At 43.3% G+C, this 27,755-nt stretch overlaps 1 protein-coding gene across 3 annotated transcripts in view; it reads right to left on the reverse strand.

Annotated features, from left to right (window-relative positions):
- The window catches only part of PRDM10 (PR/SET domain 10), a 103,444-nt gene that overhangs the window by 10,439 nt on the left and 65,250 nt on the right, over positions 1–27,755 (reverse strand). For 2 of the 3 annotated variants that reach the window (XM_016922282.4, XM_054662855.2), the window contains 12 exons: positions 27,394–27,466; positions 24,906–25,023; positions 21,902–22,031; positions 20,817–21,059; positions 14,714–15,061; positions 13,078–13,233; positions 8,367–8,546; positions 6,954–7,064; positions 5,486–5,686; positions 4,530–4,844; positions 1,895–2,035; positions 286–466 (listed from right to left, as the gene is read on the reverse strand). In XM_016922282.4, coding sequence (XP_016777771.4) covers positions 286–466; positions 1,895–2,035; positions 4,530–4,844; positions 5,486–5,686; positions 6,954–7,064; positions 8,367–8,546; positions 13,078–13,233; positions 14,714–15,061; positions 20,817–21,059; positions 21,902–22,031; positions 24,906–25,023; positions 27,394–27,466 — 2,197 coding nt within the window. The remainder of the gene's footprint in view (positions 1–285; positions 467–1,894; positions 2,036–4,529; positions 4,845–5,485; positions 5,687–6,953; positions 7,065–8,366; positions 8,547–13,077; positions 13,234–14,713; positions 15,062–20,816; positions 21,060–21,901; positions 22,032–24,905; positions 25,024–27,393; positions 27,467–27,755) is intronic. The other variant, XM_016922284.4, reaches the window with a different exon arrangement.

Below are 27,755 nucleotides of genomic sequence, written 5' to 3' on the forward strand. Positions count from 1 at the left end.
GATGACTCAACAGAAGCTATATCCAACTATCTTACTATTTAATTACATAGCTACATTTCCTCCAGCAATATACCTGACGTTTCGAAAATGTCCTATCAAGGTAGCTCTGTGAAAGCAGAATGCTACACCTTGAGTTTTGTCATGAAACCCATTGAAGTACATGCATAGAGAGTGTAAACAATGGCCAAGAGATACTTTAAAAATCTATCACAAGCTGAAGAAATTATGACACATGGCTGGAGACCCCCACCCCTGACCGACACGGCATCGTCCCTTCTTACTTACAATAGCCACGGAAGGAATTCCAAGCACTGGGCAGGTACGTGTGCTGCACAGAGGAATTCTGCTGCTGCTGCTGCTGCTGCTGCAGAGCCTGCCCCTGTGTGGAAGAACTGCCCTGGATGTGGGAGGGGCTGAGCCCCTGCTGAGCCTGCTGGGCTGAGGGACTCAATGGCTGCCCAGATACCTGGGGAGAAAGAGAAAACAGTGGTAGGGAATTACGAGCTTCTAATATAGTGAAGACTCACAAATAACTGAAGGAAGTACACCAGACTCATATGAATTATAATACTGAAACTATCGTTGCTACTTTTTTTTTCTTTTGAGATGGAGTTTCACTCTTATTGCCCAGGCTGGAGTGCAACGGCATGATCTCGGCTCACCGCAACCTCCGCCTCCTGAGTTCAAGTGATTCTCCTGTCTCAGCCTCGCGAGTAGCTAGGATTACAGGCATGTGCCAACCCACCCAGCTAATTTTGTATTTTTAGTAGAGACGGGGTTTCTCCAGGTTGGTCAGGCTGGTCTCGAACTCCCGACCTCAGGTGATCCACCCGCCTCGGCCTCCCAAAGTGCTGGGATTACAGGCATGAGACACAACGCCTGGCCTATCATTGCTATTATTAAAAGTAATATTTTAAATAAGAATAAAATCAATGAAAAGCAAGCATAACTATGAAATTCTAATTTGCTTTCAAAGGATTCTCTACCAGAGTATGCAAAAAAATTAATTTCAATCAACTGTTGGAAAGATAAATGAAAGAAAATATAATTACCTACATTCTATAAGTTTAAAAATAATGGGAGGTGAAGTAACTTGCCTGTGTCACAAAGCTAATCTGGAACACAAAATGAAATGAAACCCAAAGTTCATCGTTTCCATTCACCAGTACTGGCAAATCCCACCTGGCTGGTGGAGTTCAGCACAGGTCGGTGAAGAAGCCCACTCCTGATAACAGGATGAGGCCAGCGCTCTCCAGCCTGCCACACTGCAATCCCGCTCCAAACTACCCTCCCAACTTCCTTTCCAAACATCATTTCCTGTTAGTAATCTAAACAGAATAACCCTGTTTTCTATAAATGTACATTTTCCATCGCAGCATGAGCTTCTTCAGATCAGACCGCCTTCCCCAACGACTATGTCAGAACTGTACCCCTCCTTCAAGACCTCAAAGACCACTTCTTCTAAAAAATGCCCTGGATCCCCTCCTAAACCTAATCTCTCCCTCTCTGAACTCCGAGAACTTATCTATGTATCTCAATTCCAGACTCAAGCATACAAACACAGTAACATAAAATATACCATAATACTCCAGAAAGCCACTGTTCCAAACCATAGAAGCCACTTGGCCATTGCATTTAGAATGAAAGCAAAGACCACTGTTGTTTCTAGGATGTCGTACCACAGGACTCTATGAGGGCAGAAGCAGCTAATAGCTTAATATGTGTCCACAATGCCAATATAAAAATTGGAGGCAAAGGTAAGATCCTTTAATAAAAATCCAAAAATAACAGTAGCTGAGGAGACTAGGTCTGAAGAGAATGTCCTTCCTTTCATTAACTCTGATAATCCCTGAAGCCATGATAACACCTCCAGATAGTCTGCGGAGCAGGGTACCTGGGCGGAGGACGGGGCCGAGGCGGTAGGCTCGCTGACCTGGATGTGCTGCACCTGGATGGCGTGCTGGGGGTAGGGCTGAGGATCATGGAGCTGGCCAACATCCACAGTGGACTGCTGTGACTGGTGAGGGGAAGTGGCCTGGAAGGAGAAAAAACAGGCCCAGAAACCAGACATATATTGATTGAAGTTAAGGGAAATCCTTCCAGAGAAAAGGTTCAGTTAAAAACAATATCCTGGCCGGGTGCAGTGGCTCATGCCTATAATCCCAGCAGTTTGGGAGGCCAAAGCGGGTGGATCGCTTGAGCCCAGGAGTTCGAGACCAGCCTGGGCAACATGGCAAAACCCTGTCTCTACAAAAAATACAAAAATTAGTCAGGTAAATGGCCGGGCGCCGTGGCTCACACCTGTAATCCCAGCACTTTGGGAGGCCAAGGCGGGTGGATCACGAGGTCAGGAGATCGAGACTGTCCTGGCTAACATGGTGAAACCCCGTCTCTACTGAAAATACAAAAAAATTAGCTGGGTGTGGCGGCAGGCACCTGTAGTCCCAGCTACTAGGGAGGCTGAGGCAGGAGAATGGCGTGAACCTGGGAGGCAGAGCTTGCAGTGAGCTGAGATTGCACCACTGCGCTCCAGCCTGGGCGACAGAGCGAGACTCCATCTCAAAAAACAAACAAAAAAAAAATTAGTCAGGCAGCCGGGTGCAGTGGCTCACCCCTGTAATCCCAGCACTTTGGGAGGCTGAGGCGGGGGGATCACTTGAGGTCAGGAGTTCAAGACAAGCCTGACCAATGTGGTGAAACCCTGTCTCCACTAAAAATACAAAAATTAGCTGGGTGTGGTGGCGAGCACCTGTAATCCCAGCTACTCAGGAGGCTAAGGCAGAAGAATCACTTGAACCTGGGAGGCAGAGGTTGCAGTGAGCTGAATTCGTGCCACTGGACTCTAGCCCGGGCAACAGAGTGAGACTCCATCTCAAAAAAAAAAAAAAAAAAAAAATAGCCAGGCATGGTGGCATGCCTGTAATCCCAGCTACTGATGAGGCTGAGGTGGGAGGAATATCTGAGCCTGGGAGGCGGAGGTTGCAGTGAGCCATGATTGTGCCACTGCACTCCAGCCTGGGTGACAATAGTGAGACCCTGTCTCCAAAAAAAAAAAAAAAAAAAACCAAAAACAATATCCCAATATATGCCAACAGAAATAGAAGAATGGAAGGGATTTCAGCTCCAATGCTGCACTCGCAGATAGCCCACACCTAGAACAAGCCATACAACAGGATAAAGAAAGAGCGTTTAAAGAAATATGCTTCTAACACATAAGCCACTATTAGATTCTGGAAGAGAAGGTGAGAGAGGGAAGATAGTTCCTGACAATAAGCTGAAAAAGAAGTTGTCAGGAATCAAAAATTTCAGTTACGTTTAATGATCTACCCTTTATCAATTAAAAGAGATCAAAGAAATTTGTTTTTAGTTTGTCACCATTAACCCACTATGACAGTGGTTCTTAACCTTTTATATATCATAAACATCTTTGAAAAAGTAGCTAAAGTACAGGCCCTTTTTCTAGAACAATGTACCTATACATCATAATTTACAGGCAACTTCAGGGACTCATATAGCTTCCTCCAAAGCCTGAAGTTAAAAATCCTCCATAAGAAAAACAAGACAAAGAATAGTCAATGACAGTGGCAACTTCCAATTTCCTGTCCCCATGTTAGTTTTAAATTTTCAGAGACCAAATTATTTCAAAGCAACAAGTTTGTTCATTTCTGCCTTGGGGACACTTCTCCTCAGTGTAATTAAATGAAACAATAGTTCTGGGAGAATCACTTTCATTTAGTTCCTTAGTCAATAAGAATGAGTTATTCATTATCTGGTAGAAGGAACACAGTTATACCTCTATACTACAAAGGCACTGACTGATATGCAGAGATTGAGTCAATTTTTTTTTTTTTGAGTCCTGTTCTGTCGCCCAGGCTGGAGTGCAATGGTGTGATCTCAGCTCACTGCAACCTCCGCCTCCCAGGTTCAAGCAATTCTCCTGCCCCAGCCTCCTGAGTAGCTGGGTTTACAGGCATCCGCCACCATGCCCAGCTAATTTTTGTATTTTTAGTAGAGACGAGATTTTGCCATGTTGGCCAGGCTGGTCTCGAACTCCTGACCTCAAGTGATCTGCCCGCCTCAGCCTCCCAAAAGTGCTGGGATTACAGGCATGAGCCACTACGCCCAGCCATCAATATTATGCTTTACGACCTCTCTTTGATATAAGACATTTGATACGCAGGTCGTGATTTATCAAACTGGCTCATTACCAAGCAGCCAACCAGGATGGTTAAAGATAAGGATCAGAAGAGGGTCAGAAACAGGTGCTGTGGCTACTGTCCTGCCACAGCACAGGAGGCTTGTATATGCTAGAACCTAAAATTTCCTGACTACTATAGACAGAAATCTCTTACATTGCTAAGGCCAGAGGCCTCATCAGCCTGAAAGGGGAAGGGGCATTTGTAAAATGCCCAAGGCTCAGAACTTCCATGCAGAAGGACATTACATAGATCCCAGCCCCAGCTCTGAGAATGAGGTGCTAGTGGCAACACGGTATTCATAAGGCAAAGGGAAACCAAGGCACGCAGTACCGGGGCCACTTGCACCACTTGCAGCTGTATGTGCTGAGGCTGCTGGAGGCCAGACGCCGACTGCGACACAGGGATGTACTGAATTCTTTGGTAATCCCCTTGTGGCGTTCGGTAGTCTGTCGTTAAGGTCTGGGACAATTCTGTCATTGCTTGGGTGAGCAGGTCCGTCGTCACCACAGTCTCTCCAGTGGCGCTGTCTGTAGTCAAAACCGCTGGGGTGGCACTGATCACAGCTGTCGTCAGTGGTGTGTGTATGGTGTTGGAGAGCTGGGCGAACTCTGGATGCTTCTTTCGAATGTGCTGGACCATCTTGGTCTGAAAAAGCAAGGCAAAAAACAAGAATAATTATCAGAATTTGTGATTTTCCGTTTTTCTCATATGTAAATCCTCCAAAGATTCCTAAAGTCTTTTATGTCTTAAAAAAAGAAAAATCAGAGCAACACTGACTCTATGCCTGTACTTCCTGGGGTAACATAATGCTATGAAAGCAGGGAAGAGGGTGGGGAAGAAGTAAAACCTCACCTGACCTCACACCATCAGCAAGGTCTCAATATCCCCCCCAACTAGTACCTGCAGCAATCAATCACAATCCCCCCAGCCAAAATAAACTCCTTTGTAAAGCCACCACGTAACTTTCTATGTGGTGCTTCCAAAAGCCTGAACTCACCAACTGCAAGCACAGAACATTCAAACGTGAGGCCCTCCGCAGGCCAAGGGAAAAGGAAAACAGCCAGCTGCTCGGGCTGCTGTACGGCACTAATTCTGGGGAGGTCCACAGTATCCTCTTTCCATTCTCTGCTGTGGTCCCTGTTTACAGTGACTAGGACAACATCTCTTTCAGTCCCCCGTCAACTCAGAAGGAGCCATCCAGGCCGTGTGGATGAGAAGCCACCTTTCCTTAAGAGATTCCTCGCATGGCGGTTTTGACCTTAGCTTTAGTCAGAAACTCCCCCTACCTTGCTGCTGTACTGCTTGGAGCAGTGGGGACAGCAGACGGGAGGGGTGGCGATGGTGCCCGTCAGCTGGGTGTGTGTGCTCAGCATGGGGTCTGGCTCTCCAGGACCAGCGGGTCGGAGCTTCCGAATGCTCGGTGGGAGCTCTGCTCCTGGGTGGTTCTTCAGAATGTGGGCTTTGCGCTTGCTGGCACTTTTATAAACCTGCAAATGTAAGCGCCTTGCCATGAAAGCAGTATACAGTTCCACTTTCTTGCTTAAAGCAAACTAACAATTTCATTATAAGAAAATGAGGAAAAGTATTCATGTAGCCCCAAATAAAATATATTAATATGTATATTAACAGATCTATTGAAGAACAAGGATATACTACAAATTAGAATAAAATAAGAACATAATGTAGATATGATAGGTTTCTTTCTTTAATCTATAAATCTAAGATAATAACTGTGAAAATACCCTTTATCCTAAAGTTTAAAATTTGGATATGATACACAGACAGAGGCAGATAACTGTTTTTAAGGCCCATCCACCTCATATGAGAGCTGCCTGTGAAAGCTCTCACATGACGTACGCAGCTGAAGACCAGGAGTCAGAGGATCTTCCAAATGGCAACGTCAATAGCAACTGCTATCTATAGTGGGGAATCTATGTTAAAAAATGTTTCTCACTTTTAAGCTGATATAGCTACATTATATAAGGAAAGGATGGCTGGGTGTGGTGGCTCATGCCTATAATCCCAGCACTTTGGGAGGCCGAGGCGGGCGATCACCTGAGGGTGGATCATCCTGGCCAACATGGTGAAACCCTGTCTCTACTAAAAATACAAAAATTAGTTGGGCATGGGGGCTGGCGCCTGTAATCCCAGCTACTCCAGAGGGAGAGGCAGGAGAATTGCTTGAACCCAGGCGGAAGTTGCAGTGAGCTGAGATCATGCCACTGCACTCCAGCCTGGGTAACAGAGCAAGACTCCATCTCAAAAAGAAAGAAAGGATATTACAGTGGAATAATAAATATATATTCTGTGTCTTTTCTGTAACTACATGAAAATAATGCAATAGTACAAGTAGAGTACTCCACCACGAAGCTTTCCCAACCCCCTCCACCTTATAGAAACCCCAAAAACTACCATATATGTTATAGGTCATGATAAATGCTCTCGTTTTAGAGCCTAGGAATTTGAAATTAATTCATACACTAAGCACTAGTAATAAACCTCTTCTTGTGTAACAAAAATCACAGAGAGAAGGGACAGTAAGAAAAATGAAGTCAACTATTTCTTAAGAAAAAAAATTGGCTTAAAATAAGGCTGTATTTCTAGTCCTTTCTTGTCTGAATGGAGACTACTGAGAGACAGGTAACCATCTGGTAAGAGTAACAAAAAAATCGTAGTATATATTTATAAATACGGACAAGTCATCTCTAAGCAGGGAACCCCAGTGGCATACCAATATGAATATTTCCCTTTTACCTTATCGCAATACTGACAAAAGTAATCACGATTGGGTTTTATGATGGGTAGAGTTAACTCTGGCACCTCTTCTATCTTCATGTCTGGGTGTCTCTTCGATAAGTGATTTACCTAAAGGGAAAAGAAAGAACCAATGAGAAAAAGAGACCCCATTAACCAAACAGAAGCTACACGAATACCTCTGATAATGACCGCCAGAAGCTGGAATTCTCTGAAGCAATGCCCCCAAATAATAAGGCATTTGGCCAGAACCAGCATCACCAGACCCCATCTGATGCCAAAGCACTCACAGTCATCGTTAACAGGAGTTAACAATAATTCACCAAACAATTGAAGGTGACTCACTGTGGTGAATTCAGCCATCAACAGTCTTTGGCTGAAAGAACTACTATTGGGAAAAGGAAAATTACACTGGTATGAATTTCTTTGGTGAGTTCTCCTCATGCAAACCTGTCTTTCATTATTTAATGCCCTAGTCTTACTAAGAACATGGAATGAGATACAGACTAAGGTTCTGAATTTTAAATATTGCTCTATGACTTTCCAGCACCTGGCAGAAATATATTCTGCACCCGTAACGAGGTCAAAATGAGTTGAGAGCAGAGCACTGGCTGTCTGATGCTTCAGCTAACCTGGATGCCCATACCCTGCTTTGATGGAAAGCTTCCTTCTACTGCAGTTTGATATCTGGAAAAGAGAGGCATTAAAAGGAAACAGCTGGGGGCTGGGTGCAGTGGCTCACGCCTGTAATCCCAGCATTCTGGGAGGCTGAGGCAGGTGGATCACCTGAGGTCAGGAGTTTGAGACCAGCCTGGCCAAAATGGTGAAACCCCGTGTCTACTAAAAATACAAAAATTAGCCAGGCATGGTGGTGGGCACCTGTAATCCCAGCTACTCAGGAGGCTGAAGCAGGAGAATCGCTTGAACCTGGGAGGGGGAGGTTGCAGTGAGCTGAGATCACGCCATTTCACTCCAGCCTGGGCAACAGGAGCGAAATTCTGTCTCAAAAATAAATAAATAAAATAAAAGGGAACAGCTGGGGAGAAGGCAAATACCCCATTAGAAAAAATACATTCAGGGACACAAAAGAGGGAACTAAAATAAGGTGAGAGCAGAGATTGAGATGGGTAAAGAAAAACAAAAGTAGTAACGAAAAGTGATTAAAAAAAGAAAAAGAAAAAGAAAAAGACCTCTTTCAAGAATCGATCCAAAAAGCAGCAAGAGAGAGCAAAGGGAGACTAGAAAAGACAGAACTCCAAATTGGGAATCGTTTGCCTCTGTTTCTTCCCCTGGACATTGACAAAACCATTGATCGATATAACTTAGGACAGAATGCAACACAAACGTCACCATCATCGACAGCAATGAGGTATGCTGGGAAGACAGAGGAACCCGCAGCCACTGGGCACTGACCAGCATGCCGCGCCGCCGGAAGCCCATCATGCACAGGCGGCACTTGAACGTGAAGCTGTCGTAGTCTGTGGACGTGATGCGGGGCTTGAACGTCTTGGAGCGGCTGATGCGGTCGGCTTTCTTGGCCTCCCTCTCAGGATTATGCATCCTTTGCATGTGTTCCCGTAGTTTGTCTTTTCGCTATTTGGAGAGAATTTTTGAAAACGGGGTAGACATGGGGGTAGAAAATTTTTAATTGAAGGGATCATTTTAAAAATCAATACAAATTAGCAGTCACCACAAGCCTCCAAGAGACATTTGAGTTGCTGGAACACCAGGACGCAGACATGTTAAAAGTGGCTGGGAGTTACTCTGTTCACAGCAAATATGTGCATTCCAATGAACCTCGGTTTAAAATGACCATTAAATAGGAAAGATACATACTGACTTTTGAGAATAAAGACTGTGCATTTATGTAGAGGAGATTAAAGAGAACATGGAATAAGCCTGGTATAAAAGAACTTCAGACAAATTGATAACAGGTAATATTAGATTTTAGAAGCCATGTGTAGGCCGGGTGTGGTGGCTCACGCCTGTAATCCTAGCACTTTGGGAGGCCGACGAGGGCGGATCACCTGAGGTCAGGAGTTTGAGACCAGCCTGGCCAACATGGTGAAACCCTGTCTCTATGAAAAATACAAAAATTAGCTGGGTGTGGTGGCACACGTAATCCCAGCTACTCAGGAGGCTGAGGCAGGAGAATCACTTGAATCTGGGAGGTGGAGGCTGCACTGAGTGGAGATCACGCCACTGCACTCCAGCCTGGGCAACAGAGCAAGGCTCTGTCAAAGAAAAAACGCCATGTGTATACTCAATTCCCACACCTTTCAGCAAACATTATATTTTTCTAAATCCCAAAAGAATTTAAGTAAGAATCTCTATCTTATGGATTTAGAACTTCTCACCTTACAGAATTAGAAGTTCAAGTAAACAAATCCATTGTTCACTATGATGGAGCATGGGGCCCAGGGCTCAGCTCCTGGTTTCACTATTTAGTGACACATGCTGATGTGAGTCCATGGAGAGAATCAGGCAGAGCCCATCCTGAATAAAAACAAAGTGCCAGCTCCCTGATCCAGTGAGGCTTTCTGCTCTGGGACACATGAATAAATTGTTATTAGTCCCATAAAGACTCTGAGGCTTTCTACAAATCCAGGTCTTCCTATCTTTCGGTACAGGGACTTTTTTAAGGACTTCATTTTTCAGCACATTTACTCGACAAATATTCCTTGAGGGCCTACCCAGTATCAGGGAGCAGGATAAGGGCCGAGCTCCAATGCTGGGCCTCCCTCACCCACCTGCCTCTTCTGCTGCAATGCATACGACCCAACTGCTCTTTCTTCCTATCCCACCCGCCTTCATTTCTGGAAAGCCCAGGAGGGAATGTTCAGCGCTTTGTAGGCTACAGTAGGATTTGGATTAAGGACACTGCCCTACGTGACAGTATCTTTCTTTAGTGTGGATACAATGGCAAAGCACTGTTGCATTGCCACTTTTTTTCTTTTCCTTTTCCTCCAACTCCTCTCGCATTCCCACTTTTTTCTAAGCATCAACATTCACTAGTTCCCGTCTATTCCCTTTAAACAACCAACTGACCTTAACTGAATCATCACGTAAATTTCAAAGCCTAACACAAATACCACACCATGCTATGCACATCGTGACGGGCACACATTTGTTGGATGCCAACTCTCCATGAGGCCTTTCCATCCTAACATCCCCCAAACCAAATCCGCTATCTGCCCCCACTCCTTCTGCCTAAGTCGTGCTTTTTGGTATCAGCGGTGTTCCCAAACATCTAGCCTCTCAAGCTGCAAATCTCCATTCCTTGCTGTCCACCCTTCCCCCTTCCACCCAAGTGCAAGTTCTTGTCAGCCTCCCATGACGCCTGTCTTGAACATGGCCCCTCTTCTCCACACCCACTGCCTCGGCCTGAATTAGCCCAGCTCTGAAACGCTGGTAAGTCTAATTACTTAGCACAGCGCGCTAGCTTAACCTGCTTCCCTGGCTTCCTCTTGCCACACCCTCCATCACTCCCCTTCTCCCAATCTCCCGAACGTGGCATCACCACTCCCTGCTGCTCCCTCTGCTTGAGATGCCGATATTCCTCCCTCACTCCTCACCTCTCCCTTTCCCTAGCTGGCAAACTGTTTCCCACCCACGAATGGATTCAAGAGTGTCACCATATCTATGAGGTCTCCCCTATACCCCAAATCAGTGAATCCCTCTCACAGCATTTTTGAGATGGAGTCTCGCTCTGTCACCCAGGCTGGAGTACAATGGCATGATTTCGCCTCACCACAACCTCCGCCTCCCAGGTTCAAGTGATTCTCCTGCCTCAGCCTCCTGAGTAGCTGGGATAACAGTCATGCACCACCACGCCTGGCTACTTTTATATTTTTAGTAGAGATGGGGTTTCTCCATGTTGGTCAGGCTGGTCTCGAACTCCCAACCTCAGGTGATCTGCCCACCTTGGCCTCCCAAAGTGCTGGGATTACAGGCGTGAGCCACCGCACCCGGCCACTTTATTCTTTTCTCTATTCTAGTGTGAGCTCCCTGAAGTTGGAAGGTCCCACCTTGACTTCAATGCTGCCCTCATGGAGCTTATACTTAGCAGGACAGGCAAATGCAATACACAAATGCTATGACAGGGTCACCAGCAAAAGGCCCTGTGGGAATTTGTGGGAGAAGCAGCAGTTAATCCAGGGATCGGGAAATGCCCCATATGAAGTGACATTAGCCAGGTGAAGGAATATGACAGTTTGAAAGTGCATTTCAAGTCAGGAGGAGGAGTGAGAGCAAGTGCAAAGGCCCAAGGAGAGAGAGTATGCCACACCTGGGTAAAGCTATGGAGTTCAGGTCACCCTGAGTACACAGGGAGGCGGGAACCAGAGAGGCTGGCAGGAGCCAGATCCTGTAGCATCTTAGAAGTAACAAGAACTTCGGGATTTATCTGCGTGAAGAGCTATTAAAGAGTTTTTCAGAAAGGACATGACATCAGAGCTGTTCTCTAGAAAAATTACTCTGATTCTAGTTTGAAAATATGCCAGGAAGGTAGGTGGTAGTGGTTTTGTGCTGGGTCAACTTGACTAAGGGGAACTACATTTGAAGGGAGTCTCCTTCCCAGCATGGTTCCGAGTTGGGGTTAGCCAAAGAGAAACTCAGACCAGCCTGGAAGGTGGAAAGGAAGCAGCTCCGTGCTGCTCTAGACGGTGTCATGTAGAGGTACCTGTGGGTCCCTACTTATCCTCTCTTTCCCACCCAGCCACCAGCTGTCTTCCTGACTGCCAGCCCTGCTGGCCAGCTCCACATCCACCACCAGATGCAGTGACACAGTCTTTCACAGACTGCACCAGCTCTCCTTCCTGGGCCCCTCTGCAGGTGGAAGTGCTTGGTTCCCAGATTCCCAGGTAACTTCCCATTTGACCACTCAGACCAGTGCTTCTGTGGGCATACTGCTGACTTCCGACCTCCCAGCTTCTCCTTTCAACCCTCACACTTCTCCATCTTCTCCTATAATTAAGTTCTTAGTCCTGTAAGAAAATCTTCTTCTGTAACATTCACAGTGGCTTTGCTTCCCTGATTGGACTGTGTTGAATATACTGGGTGAAAGTAAAAGAGAAAATGAAAGCAAGCAAAGAAATTTTAAGGAAATAATCCAAGGTGTTAAAATATGGTATCTGGCACAAAATGAAAAATCAAAAAACATTGGCTGGATGGCACGGATGGATGGCCAAACAGTATCGCAAAACAGGAATCCTTTTAGATATGATTTTTTTTTAAGAACAGAAAAATCCCAGACCTATTTATCCTTTTCACATTGGAGTTCTCTACAGAATTCTAAATTGTGCTATTATATATTCAAAGCCATTAGATTATATTTTATAACACACTTACCATAAAACCAGCTTTGGAAACTCTATTTCTCTTTAATTTCTTTGCATCTGCTACAAATATACCCTTAGGTTTCCTCTCCTGAATCAATTTCTGATTCTTTTCCAGTTTCTATGAGAGTGTGACCTACAATCATTTTCAGCAGAATGTCTTCCAGTGACATTTTTGCAGAATCACCTTATTTCCCAATGAAGCATATTTCATTGTTTTTACATTTATTTATTTAACTTTTATTTCTGGGTCCCCTGCAGGGTTTTGCTCGGCTTCTAAGTTCTAGGTGGGTTACAGATACTTATAATGTTTTAATCTTTGAGGTCATTAACATTCTCCAAAGTAGTCTAAGCCTTCTCAGCATTCTTCAGATTTCCCACCTGAATTAGATGAGCGTCCTGCTGGCTGCAAGGCTCAATTACTGGCTCTTACACTTAATCAGTGCTCAACAAAAACCTCCTGATCTGAATGTTAAGTACGGGTATTGGTCTGTTAGGAAATCTCAATAGCGATTTAGTTATACTCGTCATTATACATTTGGATTCTTTTAGGAGATGATGCATTTTTACTCTACTTGTTTGGGGATTTGAATTAACTATTTTGAGGAAATGAGTAAGTTTTCCCCCTTAATTTTATAACTAAGTCAAACACAAGGCCCAAAGAGTATCTCAGGTCCAGTTCATCAGAGGTGGGTGATACACTGATGAAATGAACAGGCATTTACCCTCAGCTTGCTATAATTCCAGTGGCCACGAGAACCACCTTGGGCTGTGCCTTGGTGTCATACCTTAAATTGCTTCCCACAGGTGGAACACAGGAAGTCTTTGCGGTCCGAATGCCGGAGCATGTGGAGTCGCAGTTTATCGGGGCGACAGAAGGCCTTGTCACACTCTGTGCACTGGTAGATCTTTTCTGAGTGGAAGCTGCGCACGTGTTTTTTCACCTGGTGGTAAGAACCATAGGAAAATTCAGGGGACGCAGGCACCAAATGAAATGACCAAAGGCAGCTTGTCAACGCTAGAGGGAGCCAAATGCATTACCATGGGTTTTCATCAACCCCGCCGAGGAATCCAATCAGATGTGATAATTGGCCTCAATAACACATACTGTCCCTGTCACAAAGAAATAAAACAAGTAGCCAGAAAGCCTTAGAAATCCTAACCTCCCCGATGACTTGAAACGTGAGAGAGAGAGAGAGAGAGAGAGAGAGAGAGAGAGAGAGAGAGAGAGAGAGAGTGCTTGCTTGGTCAAAGCCCTGATCACTTGAAGCCCATTTTTTAAAGATAAAAAGCAAAAGTTCCTTTGGGTTTAAATGAAATCTTGCTAAAAAGGATCTATAGGAAGACAAAACCCAATTCTTCCTTACTTTTCTCCGTCTTTAATCTGCACAGAAGCAATTTAGCCCCTTTTGATCCTTTTACATCTTCTTATAAAATCAAGTTCTGAAGAATTAAAGACATGAATGAGTGGATACAGAAGACATTACCGGTTTGTGAGAGCAATATGACGCTGGCGTCACTTCTCAACAGGGACTTACTTCCCTTACTTTTAGATAAATAAAGGAATAGGGCTTCTGAACTCTCTTAGCCACACATATCCAATGAAAAAGAGCTGAGGATGGAAGCTAAGTAGTGAGTCTTACCAAACTATTCCTACAAGACAGTTTGCTTCATTATTTTTGGAGTTTCTTTTGCCATTAAATTATGCCTTAAAGCAATCTTTCTACTAGTTTGTGTGAAGTGAGAAAATTTCCAAGACTCTCAACACTAGCAGAACTAAAATTAAATCCCTAGTCTTCTTTTCCTTTGGTAATTGAAAAAGTGTATTTTTACAAAATGTTTCGTTATTCACTGACTAGCACAGGAAAATCTTATCACTTAAAGTCCAAATGAAATCATGAGTATTCTGAAATTTATCTTCACCCATTTTGCTCCAACAAAGAATACACTACAGGGGAGGAGGCAGTCGGTTCCTGATACAAAAGTATATTATATACCAACTTTCTCTTTGTTTCCTTCCAAAATGTATGGCCTTGGTTAAAGCAAGCAGGAAACCACAGTAGTAGTAGGGAGATGTTCCCAGCCCCTCAGAAACAGGAGTATGTCTTCTACAGGCTCGGTATATTTTATAAGCAATAGATATTGACATGGATTATGAAAGACTTTTTAAAAATTATAATAGATCTGGGTGTTTATTACTTGTAACTTAAACACTTCAATGTCAATGTCTGATCTGGACAATTAAGGGTCATAATAATCTTGTGTATAAAAGTAGTTTGATTGAAGAAATATTGTTCTCAATTGTAAAGTTGTTTCAAAGAACGGATGGAAATGCAGGTGCTAGGCAGTCTCGGTTTTCCAAAAATTGAAGTTTCTTTTACCAAAAGAAGGAAGCAGACAGGAATCTCAGTAGTAGACACTCACCTGGATAAAATCTGGGAACCGTTTCTTACAAGTTGGGCAGGTGAAGTAGCCATCATTGATATGAATGGCCACATGATCTTTCAACAAATCAAGGCGGTCAAAGGATTCTGGGCAAAAAATGCAAGAGTAAGTCTTCTGGTCTGAGTGGAGCTTCATGTGGCTCTCCAAGGATGCGCTGCTGATGAAGCCCTTGTTACAGAGATCACAGGTCAGTGGGCAGTTCCCCTCCCGCCCATGGAAGCGTAAGTGCTGGTCCAGTTTGTCCTTTTCCCGGAAGGCCTTCCCACACTGCAAGCATTTAAAAGGCCGGAAGGACTTCCGAATAAACAGATGCTGAAGAGCTGCATTCTGAAAGACATACACAAATGTGATCATTTAGTGATGAAATTAAGAGTGCAACTGGATCACACTTTTACAGAGAAAGAGAGGATGATCTCTGCAATCACAGACTTCCCATAGAAGTTCAACTCTAGGACACACACAGTTGAAAGGAAATTTTTCTGGTGAAGACACTGAAAATGAAGCCATCCTCAAAGAAGCTCATCTTGAAGAGATGAAATTTTTTTGTGTTTTGTTTTACATCTATGTATGTGGGTTTTCTTTTGAAAGGGTTTAAGTAACAAAAAAAGTGTTCCCAATAGAAGACTTGTATAATAAAACAAATCCCACAGTGGAACAGGATAAAAATGGAAGATTTGGAGGAAAATACTTAGGTTAAGTCACACATGCAGGAATCAGGCTGGAGCAAGTCAGTCAAATGTTACTTGTTGAAATCCATGAGAAAAAGAATTTGAAGCTTGATTAAAACATTCAGCAAAAACAAAACAAACAAACAAACAAAAAAAAACAATAAAAAGAACTGAAGGGTAGTCCTTGCCAGCGGCAGGGTGGAGAAGGAAATGGATACCAGGTTTCTTTTGGGGGTAATGGATACCAGGTTTCTTTTGGGGGTGATGGAAGTGTGCTGGAATTAGAGAGTGGTGAAGATTGCACAACTTCAGAATGTTCTAAAAACCACTTTAAAGGGTAAACTTTATGCCATGAGAATTTCTTGAAAGGATTCAGATTTATGTGAATGGGACATGAGCACATGTCATAAATGGAATATATGCATTTCATCACTTTCTACTTAGAAAACAGAAGGTAAGGTTCCAGAATAGCTAGTTAGTTCTACTGGTTAGAATGCCATGCTAACAACGTTAAGCTCATCACACTGTTCCTGCCTCGACCAGGCAATTCTGCTCTTTGTTTTCAGGCACAGATTGCACTTGTAATGCTGATTGGCCATCTTGTAAATTCATGCAATTGTTATAGGGCATCCAAGTGGGAGAGTACGGGTACTCAGTGCAAACCCATCGCCACTACTGGAAAAACTACTCATGCTCTACTGACAGCAGATCGACAAAATCACCTCACACAGAGAATGCAGAATCAATCTTTCAGTTATGCTTACAGTGAAGACTCATTCATCCGTTCCTCAAAACACTGAGGGAAAGCTCTAGATTGCTACAAGGGGGGGAAATCCTTCAAGTATATCTGTGAATGGCTGTGCCTATGTAGCTATAAATGAACAGTAATTGAAGGATTAATGGAGATCTTAGTGCGATCTTAACTTCAAATTACTTGTAAGCATCAACTTTTAAACTAAATTTAATGTGAAATCATCATGTGAGGAAAACAAAATAATTATTTTTGATTTAGTGAAATTTCTAGACATAATTACTATGTAACAGGAGATTTCCTTCTCAGGGCTTCTGTAATCGGGCTAGGAGAAAGATTTTTAAGCTGCTACCTACTCACTTATCTTGAGTAGATAAACAGCAATTCTGCGATCTTCCTCAGCTGATGGGGCTGCTTCAGGGGATGTATCATACTTTATTCTCCTTTGTATCCTCATCCCTTAATAAATTGCTTAGCTTATAGGAAGTCTTCAAAAGTAGTTTGAGAATCAGTGAAATATATTTCATATGAAACTCAGAACAATGATTTCAAGGATTTTTCTACAGCATCTGCAGAGATTTTTAAGAACAGGTCTTTCTTGGCTGGGCACCGTGGCCCACGCCTATAATCCCAGCATTCTGGGAGGCTGAGGCGGACAGATCACCTGAGGTCAGGAGTTTGAGACCAGCCTGGCCAACATGGTAAAACCCTGTCTCTACCAAAAATACAAAAATGAGCCAGGCGTGGTAGCAGGCACCTGTAACCCCAGGGCTGTAATCCCAGCTACTTGGGAGGCTGAGGCAGGAGAATCGCTTGAACCTGGGAGGTGGAGGTTGCAGTGAGACTCTGTCTCAAAAAAAAAAAGCATAGTTTTTTCTCAAATCAGCCACAGGGCTTGCTTTCACTTCTGTGCAGTTCAGTAACCACCTCATCGTTTTAACTCTGTCTGGATACTAATTTTACATAAAAGCTTTACTATTTTGTCCACTTTCAAAACTTTACAGAAATATTGCTGATGAACTGATACTATTCTGAGGTTCAAAGATGCAAGATTCAGAGCACTTTTGCCATGCAGGAATCTTTTCCTTTATCCAAGTTCATTGAAGTGTCCAAGAACAGACAAAATGCACACTGACTGTGGTCCCACTGAGGATGCCATTTCTCCTTGGGTGCCAAATCCAGAACTCAGTTTTGTTTTGGTCCATTATGCTAATCAGTCTTCTGTCATTTCTGATTAGTGTGAGTACCTTCAGACACTTGATTTAAACTGAGCCACCACCTGGCTCCACTTTCTTGGCTCTATTGACAAACCTTATCATCTTTTCAATTTCCATGGAGCCCTGAACATTGTCTGCACTCAAGAACTAGATTGTATTTCTCTGATCTAATGATACTAATGGGATGGTCATATTACAAGGTCATAAAAATGCTGAAACTGTTCCCACCCGTTGACCCACTTGCAGGCCATTTCTGTTCTAAGGTGTCTTCTGTAGCTCAGAGCCACAACCCGTACACATTTCTAGAAGAAATCATGACAAATGTCGGAGAGAGCACACAGATCCACTCTAGTTCTTCTGCTTCCTGAGTTCGTCAGGCAATCCACCACACTATACATATATATCAGCTACTCTAGGGATACCAAAATCGTGTTGTTGCTAAATTCTGTGATTTGGGATTCAACTCACATTGCAATGAATTCTGAGACAACAGATTATTTGTAGACAGAGATCATAAAATGTTTCTAAAGTTTAGGGGGTTTGTTTGTTTTTTAGAGATGGGGTCTTTCTCCATTGCCCAGGCTGGAGTGTTATGGCATGATCATAGCTAACTGCAGCCTCGACCTCCTGGACTCAAGCAATCCTCCCACCTCAGCCTCCAGGGTAGCTGGGACTTATAAGTACATGCCACCATGCCTGACTAAAATGTTTCTAAAGTTTTATATTAATGGCTAAAAGAACCTAAATTATTGATCAATTTTCATATTATTTTAATCCTGACACAAAAAAGAAATCAAACAATCATGTTTGTTGATTTGGGGTTTTGGGGGGGTTTTTTGAGACACGGTCTCACTCCATCGCCCAGGCTGCAGTGCAGTGGCACAATCACAGCTCACTGCAGCCTCGACTTCCCAGACTCAGAGGATTCTCTCATCTCAGCCTCCTGAGTAGCTGAGACTATAGGTGCCTGCCACCATGTCCACCTATTTTTTTGTATTTTTTTTTTAGTAGAGAGAGGGTTTCACCACGTTGCCCAGGTTGGTCTCGAACTCCTGGGCTCAAGCAATCCACCTGCCTCAGCCTCCCAGAGTGCCGAGATTATAGGTGTGAGCCACTATGCCTGGCAGTTTTGGGGTCTTTTAAACAACTTTCCTTTGGACAATTTTCTGCCCACTTTGAAAGCCTTTGGTTGGCCAGCCCTGCCCAACTCAGCTCACTCTGCACCATCCTTCCACTGCACCCCTGCTAGGGCCAGGCTCATGTCTGCACTGTCCGAACCACAGCAAGAACCTCCTGTGTCTGGGCCTCTGATCCTATGGCTATCATTCTCTGTAACAGTCTACCTTCCTCCTCTCTTTCAAGGGCTAGTCTAAGTCTCACCTTATCCAAGAATTATCCTGACTCCTCTATTTTACTTCAACCTTTCACTCTTCCAAGTTATACTTTTACATTTAACACCTAACTGTAAACTCCTCTACATTAGTATTGATTTCCTACTTAGACTGCAAGCTCAAGTGAAAATTCTATTGTGTACCTAGCATAGTGCCAAATAGACAGTTAGAACTCAACACTATTGCATAAGTCATTCCAATGGTTTTAGCGCTGGAAGGGACCTTGGAGATCACTTAGTCCTACCCTTCATTTTGTATATGAGGAACCTGCAGCCCACAATTTATTCCTTGATCTATTTACAAATAAATTATCATTATTCATTAATTTGCATTTACTGTAGCAACCAAACTGTGGTTTCCACCAGGATTTAGTAAGTACAGGTTGCAAAGAACAGCAGGTCAGGCAAACAAGTAACATTCTGTTATGTGAAACACAGGAAACAAACCTACCTGCAGCTCCAACTGAGCAGGCAGCATTAGAGGAGAGAAAAATAGTTACATTACCAATTGGATTGGAAGACTTCCCTTCAGTTGGTCATTACCAATCTGGATAGAAAAGATGAAAAAATACATAGCCCTACTTTTTAGAATGTGTGAGAGAAAAAAAAACAAAATAGCTCAACTAAGACTGACCTCCAAAAGCCAGATACATATGGCTTTCGCTTTGACACAAGGAACCTTGCACCAAAACCAGTAACCCTGCTCATTCAAAAATGCAAGTACAATTACGGCTGGACTGTGTTTGTGCATCCACAACTTCACTGCATGTGTGGGCTTCGGTTTTTTTTTTCCTTCCAAAAAAAAAAAAAAATCTAGCAAGGGTTTCTCTGGACTTAGTAAAAAAAAATCAGAATGGCCAAAGCAGAAAATCTAGTCATTGAGCAAGAGAAAGAAGTGCAGATTAGGAACTAAAGGAGAAGGATGGATGGGATGTTAATTCACAGCTTCTTTTCCTTGCTGGCCTGTATTTCTGTATGTTGATATACTCTTGTGAAATAATATACAGTGAGCTGAGAGTTTCATATGTTTCGATTACAGGGCTCTCATAAAGGCTGTTTAGCCTCAGTTCTTAGAGCCCTTCAAAGCTATCATATGACTACAAATGTTTAAATGTGTTTTTACATGAAGGCATGGACTAGACTATTTTTCAAGGTCCCTTCTAGCCTAGAGGCAAATAAGAAGACCAAAAGAAACATACGCTGAACGATCATGCATGTAGAAATTGTAAAGCCTGGGAAGTTAGACAAAATGTCTCTTTCATCTACTGGAAAGTACCAATACGTCTTTATGCACTCAGCTGCCACAAACATGGGTTGTAAGTCATTGGTTTTTATCAGCACAGACACTTATCCCACAAAGCCATAATGTTTTCCACACGAATCCCCTGCAGTTCCTAACTCAGAGTCAAACGATATTTGTGAAATAATAAGAGAAAACGCATCTGAACTGCAAGTCAGGAAAGCCCTGCAGCCGCATGGTCTGAGGCCAAGACACAGGTCCCGTGACTCAGACACTGACTAACTCTCGAACTGACAGCTTTGGCTCAAGCTATCCGCAGGTGTGTGAACTGTACCTGCCATATCAACTTGGACACAGGTCACTTTACATTGATGAGTAATGACATTTGCTATTCTCCCCTGGGAAGCTGTAGATAAGCACATTTAGTTACCCAAAATCAACTTGAGAGCTATGATTAGGCACAAATTAGCCTGGTTTAAAATATAAATGATTGTTATAACTAAATGTACTTATTTCTCCACTTCCAATCTGTGAATTGAGGGATGCAGAGAGCTAGTCCAGGAGCTGCCAACCTCTAGGCCTCTGTGTCGTCACTAAATTGGTCAAATCTAGGACCAGCCATGCCAGCCTGCCATGGGACACAGAGACATTGAGAAATAGTGAACACTTTCTTTCAAAATAAGGGGATCGAGCATGTGACAGGCTAGATGCAAGATTTCAGAGTGGAAGGTGAATAGGTTAGAAAACCACCAGAGAGCCGGTGGTGGGAGGAAGATGAGCGGCTGGTGCCAGGAGCCGCCGGCTTTCCCCACTTACTCGGATGCGCTTGGCTCTGCGCATGTCGTCGGCTGTCAGCGTGCTCTGGGTGGGCACCACGCTCTCTTCATGCTGCGGCTGCAGGTGCAGGGTGTGAGTTTCTGGTTCATGTTCCAGGGAAGACTGGGTTTCTTGTGGCAGCTGAGGGATTGGGATAGTGGTCTGTTCTGGTTGATCCAGCCCATTCAGAGTGGCTGGTTCAGCCTCATCAAATTGCTCCTTTGTGGGAAAATGTAGCAAGTCCTGAAATTTGCAATAACCAGGAATAGAGATCAGTGCCGGAGGGACTGTCAGCTCAGATTTAGAATTGCTGCTTATTTCAGAATGACTAGATTCATAATACTCAGAAAAAATATTCTCCCTCTGGGAAAGTTAATTAGGTAACTATGCACAGAAGGCAAAAGCAGGAGAGGTTCCAGACCACTTAACAAGGAAAAGACTGTGATCTGACTTTTCTGGAATATCAATAATTTTAATTGTTTAAACTAATTAAACAAAGTCCACCTCTACTAACTCTGGTCAATTTTATTTATTTATTTATTTTTATTTTATTTTATTTTATTTTTTTCTGAGACGGAGTCTCGCTCTGTCCCCAGGCTGGAGTGCAGTGGCACGATCTCGACTCACTGCAAGCTCCGCCTCCCGGTTCACGCCATTCTCCTGCCTCAGCCTCCCGAGTAGCTGGGATTACAGGCGCCTGCCACCATGCTCAGCTAATTTTTTTTGTATTTTTAGTAGAGACGGGGTTTCACCGTGTTAGCCAGGATGGTCTCGATCTCCTGACCTCGTGATCCGCCCACCTCGGCCTCCCAAAGCGCTGGGATTACAGGCATGAGCCACTGCGCCCGGCCAACTCTGGTCAATTTTAAATCTTTAGAGCAGCAAAGTTGGGTTTTTGTTGTAGGTAACACTTGAAAATACATTCTTTTCTGGCATTATCCAATCATTCTTTAATTAACAGGCGGCGAGGTCTGACAGGAAAGGTCTACAAACATTGGGAAGGTCTTTGTACTTAGGTCTCGTCAGGGATCTGGCGAGTCCTCCACACAAGCATCTAAGGAGGGCTCCTTCCCGTCCCCCCGTACCTGCGTCCCATCGTCACTCTTTTCCCCATTTTCGCTGGTGATTTCCAGGCGGATAAATTTTGGAGGGCGCCCCGGCCGTCGACCAGGACCGAATCGCCTCTTGCCTCGTCCCCTTCCTCTGCCTCTTGTTCTGGGGACAAGAGATTGGGTTACAGGTCATCATGGTTACATAATACTCCATAACAAGTAGCGACCTAAATGATCCTTACTAACCCCAGAGTTTGATTCCTCTCACCTTATTACTTTCCCAGATTTTCTCCAATGGAAACAACGGTTTTACTAATATACACTTTCTGAATGTCTCATCCTTCCCCTCTATTACAGCTTAAAGATATGTCTTCAATTATTCTGAAGAAAAGAGCTATAAAAATTCAAAGCACTGACAATATTTTGCTTCTGAAATGATGTGAGAAAGGCAGACAGGACAGAACATGCTAAGCCTTTGAGCGTGTTCCCAGGAGATGTCATCTGAGACAAGATTCCCATTATTTCTCTCTTTTTCCCCTGGCCTCGCCTCATCTTCCTTCCAAGAAATGTGGCCAAATTCAAACAACTTTCTTGTTTTACTACAAGCTTCTGGAAGGTCAGAACAAATTTCTAATTCAATTGTTTCATAACATGCCTAGTAAACATCAATTAAATTTTGCATCCCCTTTAATGGATTTTTTTTTTTTTTTTTTTTCTTTTTGAGGCTAGGTCTTGCTCTGCTACCCAGGCTGGAGTGCAGGGATGTCATCATGGCTCACTGTGGCCTCAACCACCTGGGCTCAAGTGATCCTCCCACCTCAGCGTCCCAAGTAGCTGGGACTACAGGCATGAAGCACCATGCCCAGCTAATTTTATTTAATTTTTTGTAGAGATGGGGTTTCACCGTGTTGCCTGGGCTGGTCTGGAACTCAAGCAATCCTCCCTCTTGGGCCTCCCAAAGTGCGGGGATTACAGGCATGAGCCACCATGCCTGGCATGAATTGCCAACAAACACAAATTCCTTAATAAAAGAGGCTTAAAAAAGTAGGTTATGAAAGCTTCTTTTAGAAGATACGTATGTGGGAAGTGTACAATGTCAATCAGATCAAATTTTATTCTTCCACTCATCCATTTAATAATTTAACAAATACTATATATTTTTTCCAGGAACTTTTAAAAGACTCTTCATGTTGGAAAATTCTGAACCTAGGTGAATGTAGAGAATAGCACGATGAGCCCAATGTACCCGTAACCCAATTCCAACATTTTTCAAACCATGGCCAACGTTTTCCATCTATATCCCCACCACTTGCCCACACACATACCCAGTAGATGACTTGGAAGCAAATCCCAGATATCTTTTCATCTCTAGATATCTTGGCATGTCTCTCTGAATCATAAGAACTCTTTATATATATATGACCACAATACCATTATCACACCTGAGAAATATCTGAGAGTTGCTGAGTATTATTATATCTAGTCAAAGTTCAAATCTTCCTAGTTGTCCCAGGTTTCTCTTAACAGTTGGCTAACAAACGTATTACCTACTGTGTATCACATACTGGGCTAGGCACTAAGGACATCAGATTACAGGCAACAGATTTTACCCTCAGGGGTCTAGAAGAGGGAGCTGGCATATAAACCAAAAATCACAATATAATATAAAAAATGCTACAATAGAGCCATGAACAGAGTTTTGGAGATTCCCAGGAGTGACTCAAATCTCACTGTGTCCACCCCCCCTTAGACATTTACCCCTGTGGTCACATTCTAGACCCTGTCACCCTTGTAAGCCTCTTCATGCCAATCCCATGCACTGCCCACTTGGACACTACCCTGGCTCTGTAGTTTACTCCCTCTAGTACCCAGCACTCAGCAACCCTTCAGCCACGCGAGCATCTCCAGTCCAATCCTTCCGGTGCTTTCATGCAGCTCTGCATCACTGCCTTGATGTTCTCTCCCCTTCTTCCACAGCCTACGCTCCAAGGTCATCCACTGGAACCACTCCCTCATGCGTGCTCTCAGTTCCCATCCCATGGCTGCTCTGTTTTCTCAATGTGTGTTATGAGCACTTGGCAAAGCCACAACCCTATGTAATTCAATTCCCTGCCTGCTCTGCACCAGCATCCCTGCAGCTGAATGAAGCTGGAGAAAACGCACAGCCATGCTAGTGGGCTCACTTTCATTTCATAACCATGAACCCCAAGTGGGCATTTAATAGAGTGGGCAATTGTATGGTACTTCCCTAGAACATTCGCTTTCCCACTTACCCAACTACCATCTCACACATCTCCTCTCTTTCCAAACCCTGGAAAAGCTGGCAACCCTACATCTGTCCCCCTGGCATGAGCCTACTCCAAACCACCCTCATTCCTCCCCCAAACTATTGTGATAGATGCTAACAGGACTCCTTGTCTTCACTCTTACTCTAATATAAGCTAGTGATTATTTTTTTCCAGGTGTTATTTTTATCCAAAATGGTTTCCAAAAAAAAAATACAATCAACATCACAATACTCCCCGACCAAAACCCTCTAAAGACTTCTCATCACACTTGGAATAAAATCTAAATTTCTTACCATTTCCCATAAGGCCCTACCTGATCTGGCCCCTGCCCACTTCATCCCATATGATTCTCCCCTCATCTGTCTTTTTTATATAGTGGAATTAAACATATGACTTGGTTTGATTAAGTAACTGTACTGCTGAAAAAAGTCTGAAAATTAGAGATGCAGATTATTTTAAAGGTATGTCCTATCTCAAAAATTCCTATTTCGGAATCTCCAATTAAGGGAGATTTACCTAAGGTGAAAGCATCTCCCATTGCTGGGTATTGGTTATGCTGGAAAAGATGGATAATAGTAAATGAGGAGCAGAGGGAAAAGGAGATGACAGGTAACACCGTTCCCTCAGTAGCCCACCTGGTTACCTATCTATACATGACACTCGGAGACACTCATTAGCTAGTGGACAATATAGAAATGATTCTGAACCTTTATAAACTCAGTCTGTGAGCCTTTCTCCCTCATACATACCTGCTAAACACATCTAGTTTCTCATCATGAGAATTGAGATGCTGTTGCAACTGCTCCGAGCTTATAAATCGGCGGTTACATTCATAGCAGGGCCAATTCTTCTCTTGCTCTCGAAGAACTACAGTCACAGGAGAGAAATCATAAAGGCTGATGATCAATAGACACCAGTAAACTCAAATGTCTGCGATCCCCACCATTCTTATCTTGCTGCAGCCCAAAGAGTTCATAACTATACAGTATCTGCTATTTGCATTACTGTTCTATCAAATCAAAGCTAAAATTTGGCAGAGAATTGCTTTTTAGGATCTTATTTTCTAATGTATCCATGCAAGACATCAAAGGAACAAGTACCCTCACATCACCCTCTCACAGTCCTCAAAACACACACACAACTTCACCACACCGAAAACACATAAGATGTTACAAAGATCTGTGTTCAGATAACCTAGCGATTCAGACCCAGGTTTCCTAATCTGAGGGTATATTTTAGCACAAATAACTTAAAAGTCAATGCCCAGTATAATTACTTTAGCAAAATGTTCAGAAGCATCCCCTAAGTTGAATATAGGCATATCCATGACCCAGCAACTCCACTCCTACATACATACCCAACAGAAATGTGCACATATGTTCACTAAAAGACATATAAGAATGCTCACAGCAGCACTCTTCAAAATAGCCAAAAACTAGAAACAATCTCATCATGTAATAAAGAATCTTCCTGGTCTTTGTCCCTAGTTGGTAACCTTTAAGTCACTGGAATTTCCTGAGTAACAGGAGTGTCTTTGTTATTCACGGTGTCCCACCCCACAAACATACCCAAATTTATTCTAATGAGATGCTTCAGAGCAGGGACAGGCCATGCAGGAAAGCTCAACCATGTAATTAGAAATGTGGGGCTTTGAGCCAGGGGTTATCAGCCTGACCTCATGGAAGGAGGGAGAGAAGGGGGAGCTGGCAGTCAAGCTTGATCACCTGGCCAATGATTGAATCAGTCATGCCTACGTAATGATGTCTCAATAAAAATGCTGGACACTGAAGCTCGGGTGAGCTTCTATGGTTGGGAATCATACATCAATGTACCAGGAGGGTGGTATGTCCTGAGGACATTTTGGGGCCTCCCAAACCTCACCATATGCATCTCTTCATTTGGCTGGCCCTAATATATAAAAATCATACATTTTTATATATTAGATATATAGATCTATATATTATAATAAATATAAAAGATTATAACAAAATGGCCATCGTTAAGAATAGTGCTTTTTCGGCCGGGTGCAGTGGCTCACGCCTATAATCAGCACTTTGGGAGGCCGAGGCAGGCAGATCATGAAGTCAGGAGATCGAGACCATCCTGGCTAACACGGTGAAACCCTGTCTCTACCAAAAATACAAAAAATTAGCCAGGCATGGTGGAGGGCGCCTGTAGTCCCAGCTACTCGGGAGGCTGAGGCAGGAGAATGGCGTGAGCCCGGGAGGCGGAGCTTGCAGTGAGCCCAGATCACGCCACTGCACCCCAGCCTCGGCGACAGAGCAAGACTCCGTTTCAAAAAAAAAAGAATAGTGCTTTTCCGAGTTCTGTGAGTCATTCTTGTGAATTATCAAACCTGAGGAGCTACTGGGAACCTCCTAACCTGTAGCTAGTTGGTCTGGGGCTTGGGAGCTCCAGAGCCTCCAGCTGGTGTCTGAAGTCAGGGGTGTCTTGACCGCCCTGAGCCTGTGAAACTTGACCTAACTCTGGATAGTGTCAGAATTGCATTTCACAACCAAATCTACAGTAAAATGGATACATCAACTGTTTTACATTCATACACTAGAATACCAAATGAGAATAAATAAATTGTATACACAAATGTGGATGAATCTCACAAATACCATGTTGAGCAAAAGATGCCCAGGCACAAAAAGTGTACATATCATATAATTCTATTATGCACAATTTGTTAACAAGCATATCTTATGTGTGGTACTAGAAGTCAGGAGAGAGTTACACTTGGGAGTGAGTAGGAATTAGAAGGCAGCACAAAGAAACTTCTGGGGCACAGTAATGCTCTGTTTCTTGATCTGGGTGCAGGTTACATGGGTGTGTTCACTTTGTGAAAATTTAAGCCATATACTTATGATGTGTGCAGCTTTCTGTATGTAGATTATACTTCAGTGACATTTGCATTAAAAACAAAGCCAATGCCTGCCTTGGTATATCCTCAGAGATGATAAAATCTGGATAGGAATCGTCCTCTGATCTAGGTTCTAATTTGGTATTTGGAAGTCTTCATTATATTAAATATTATTTTCCAGCACACATGAAAGAAATGCAAATGTCATTGTAGTTTGACACTGAATTAGATGGAGATGTGTGTCTCTAGAAAACCTACTGGAATAGCTTCTGAAATATACTGAGACAAAAAAAAATTAGAGGTTTCATAAAGATGTGATACATACAATTTAGAATTCATATAGAAAATGTAAAACATAAACGTCTAACCACCTTTCCTTTCTTCCTCAGAAATGTCATGAATTTTCTGGTTCACGAACTCAGCATAGGATGCGGCATACCACACCTGCAAGAAGCAAGTATATCATCAAGAACTGGGGACATCACCAGATGTTCTTTGCATGCTTAAATTATTTCTCCTGCTTACAGGAAACAATTCAGGCTTTTCCACAGCCCATTAACAAAGGAAAAAAAGATCATGCTGTGAGCTCCCCTTGCAATACCTTTCCAGCAGATCAGTCAGGAAGTTCATTTGCCAAGACGCACTGCCTGTTTTCTTTTTCAGAAAATGGTTTCTGTTACTAGAATAACTTCACAAGAATTATAATCATAGTCTCTTCAACTAAATAAAACAG

The sequence above is a fragment of the Pan troglodytes genome, chromosome 9 (genome assembly GCF_028858775.2).
Source record: "Pan troglodytes isolate AG18354 chromosome 9, NHGRI_mPanTro3-v2.0_pri, whole genome shotgun sequence".
Lineage (NCBI taxonomy): Eukaryota > Metazoa > Chordata > Mammalia > Primates > Hominidae > Pan > Pan troglodytes.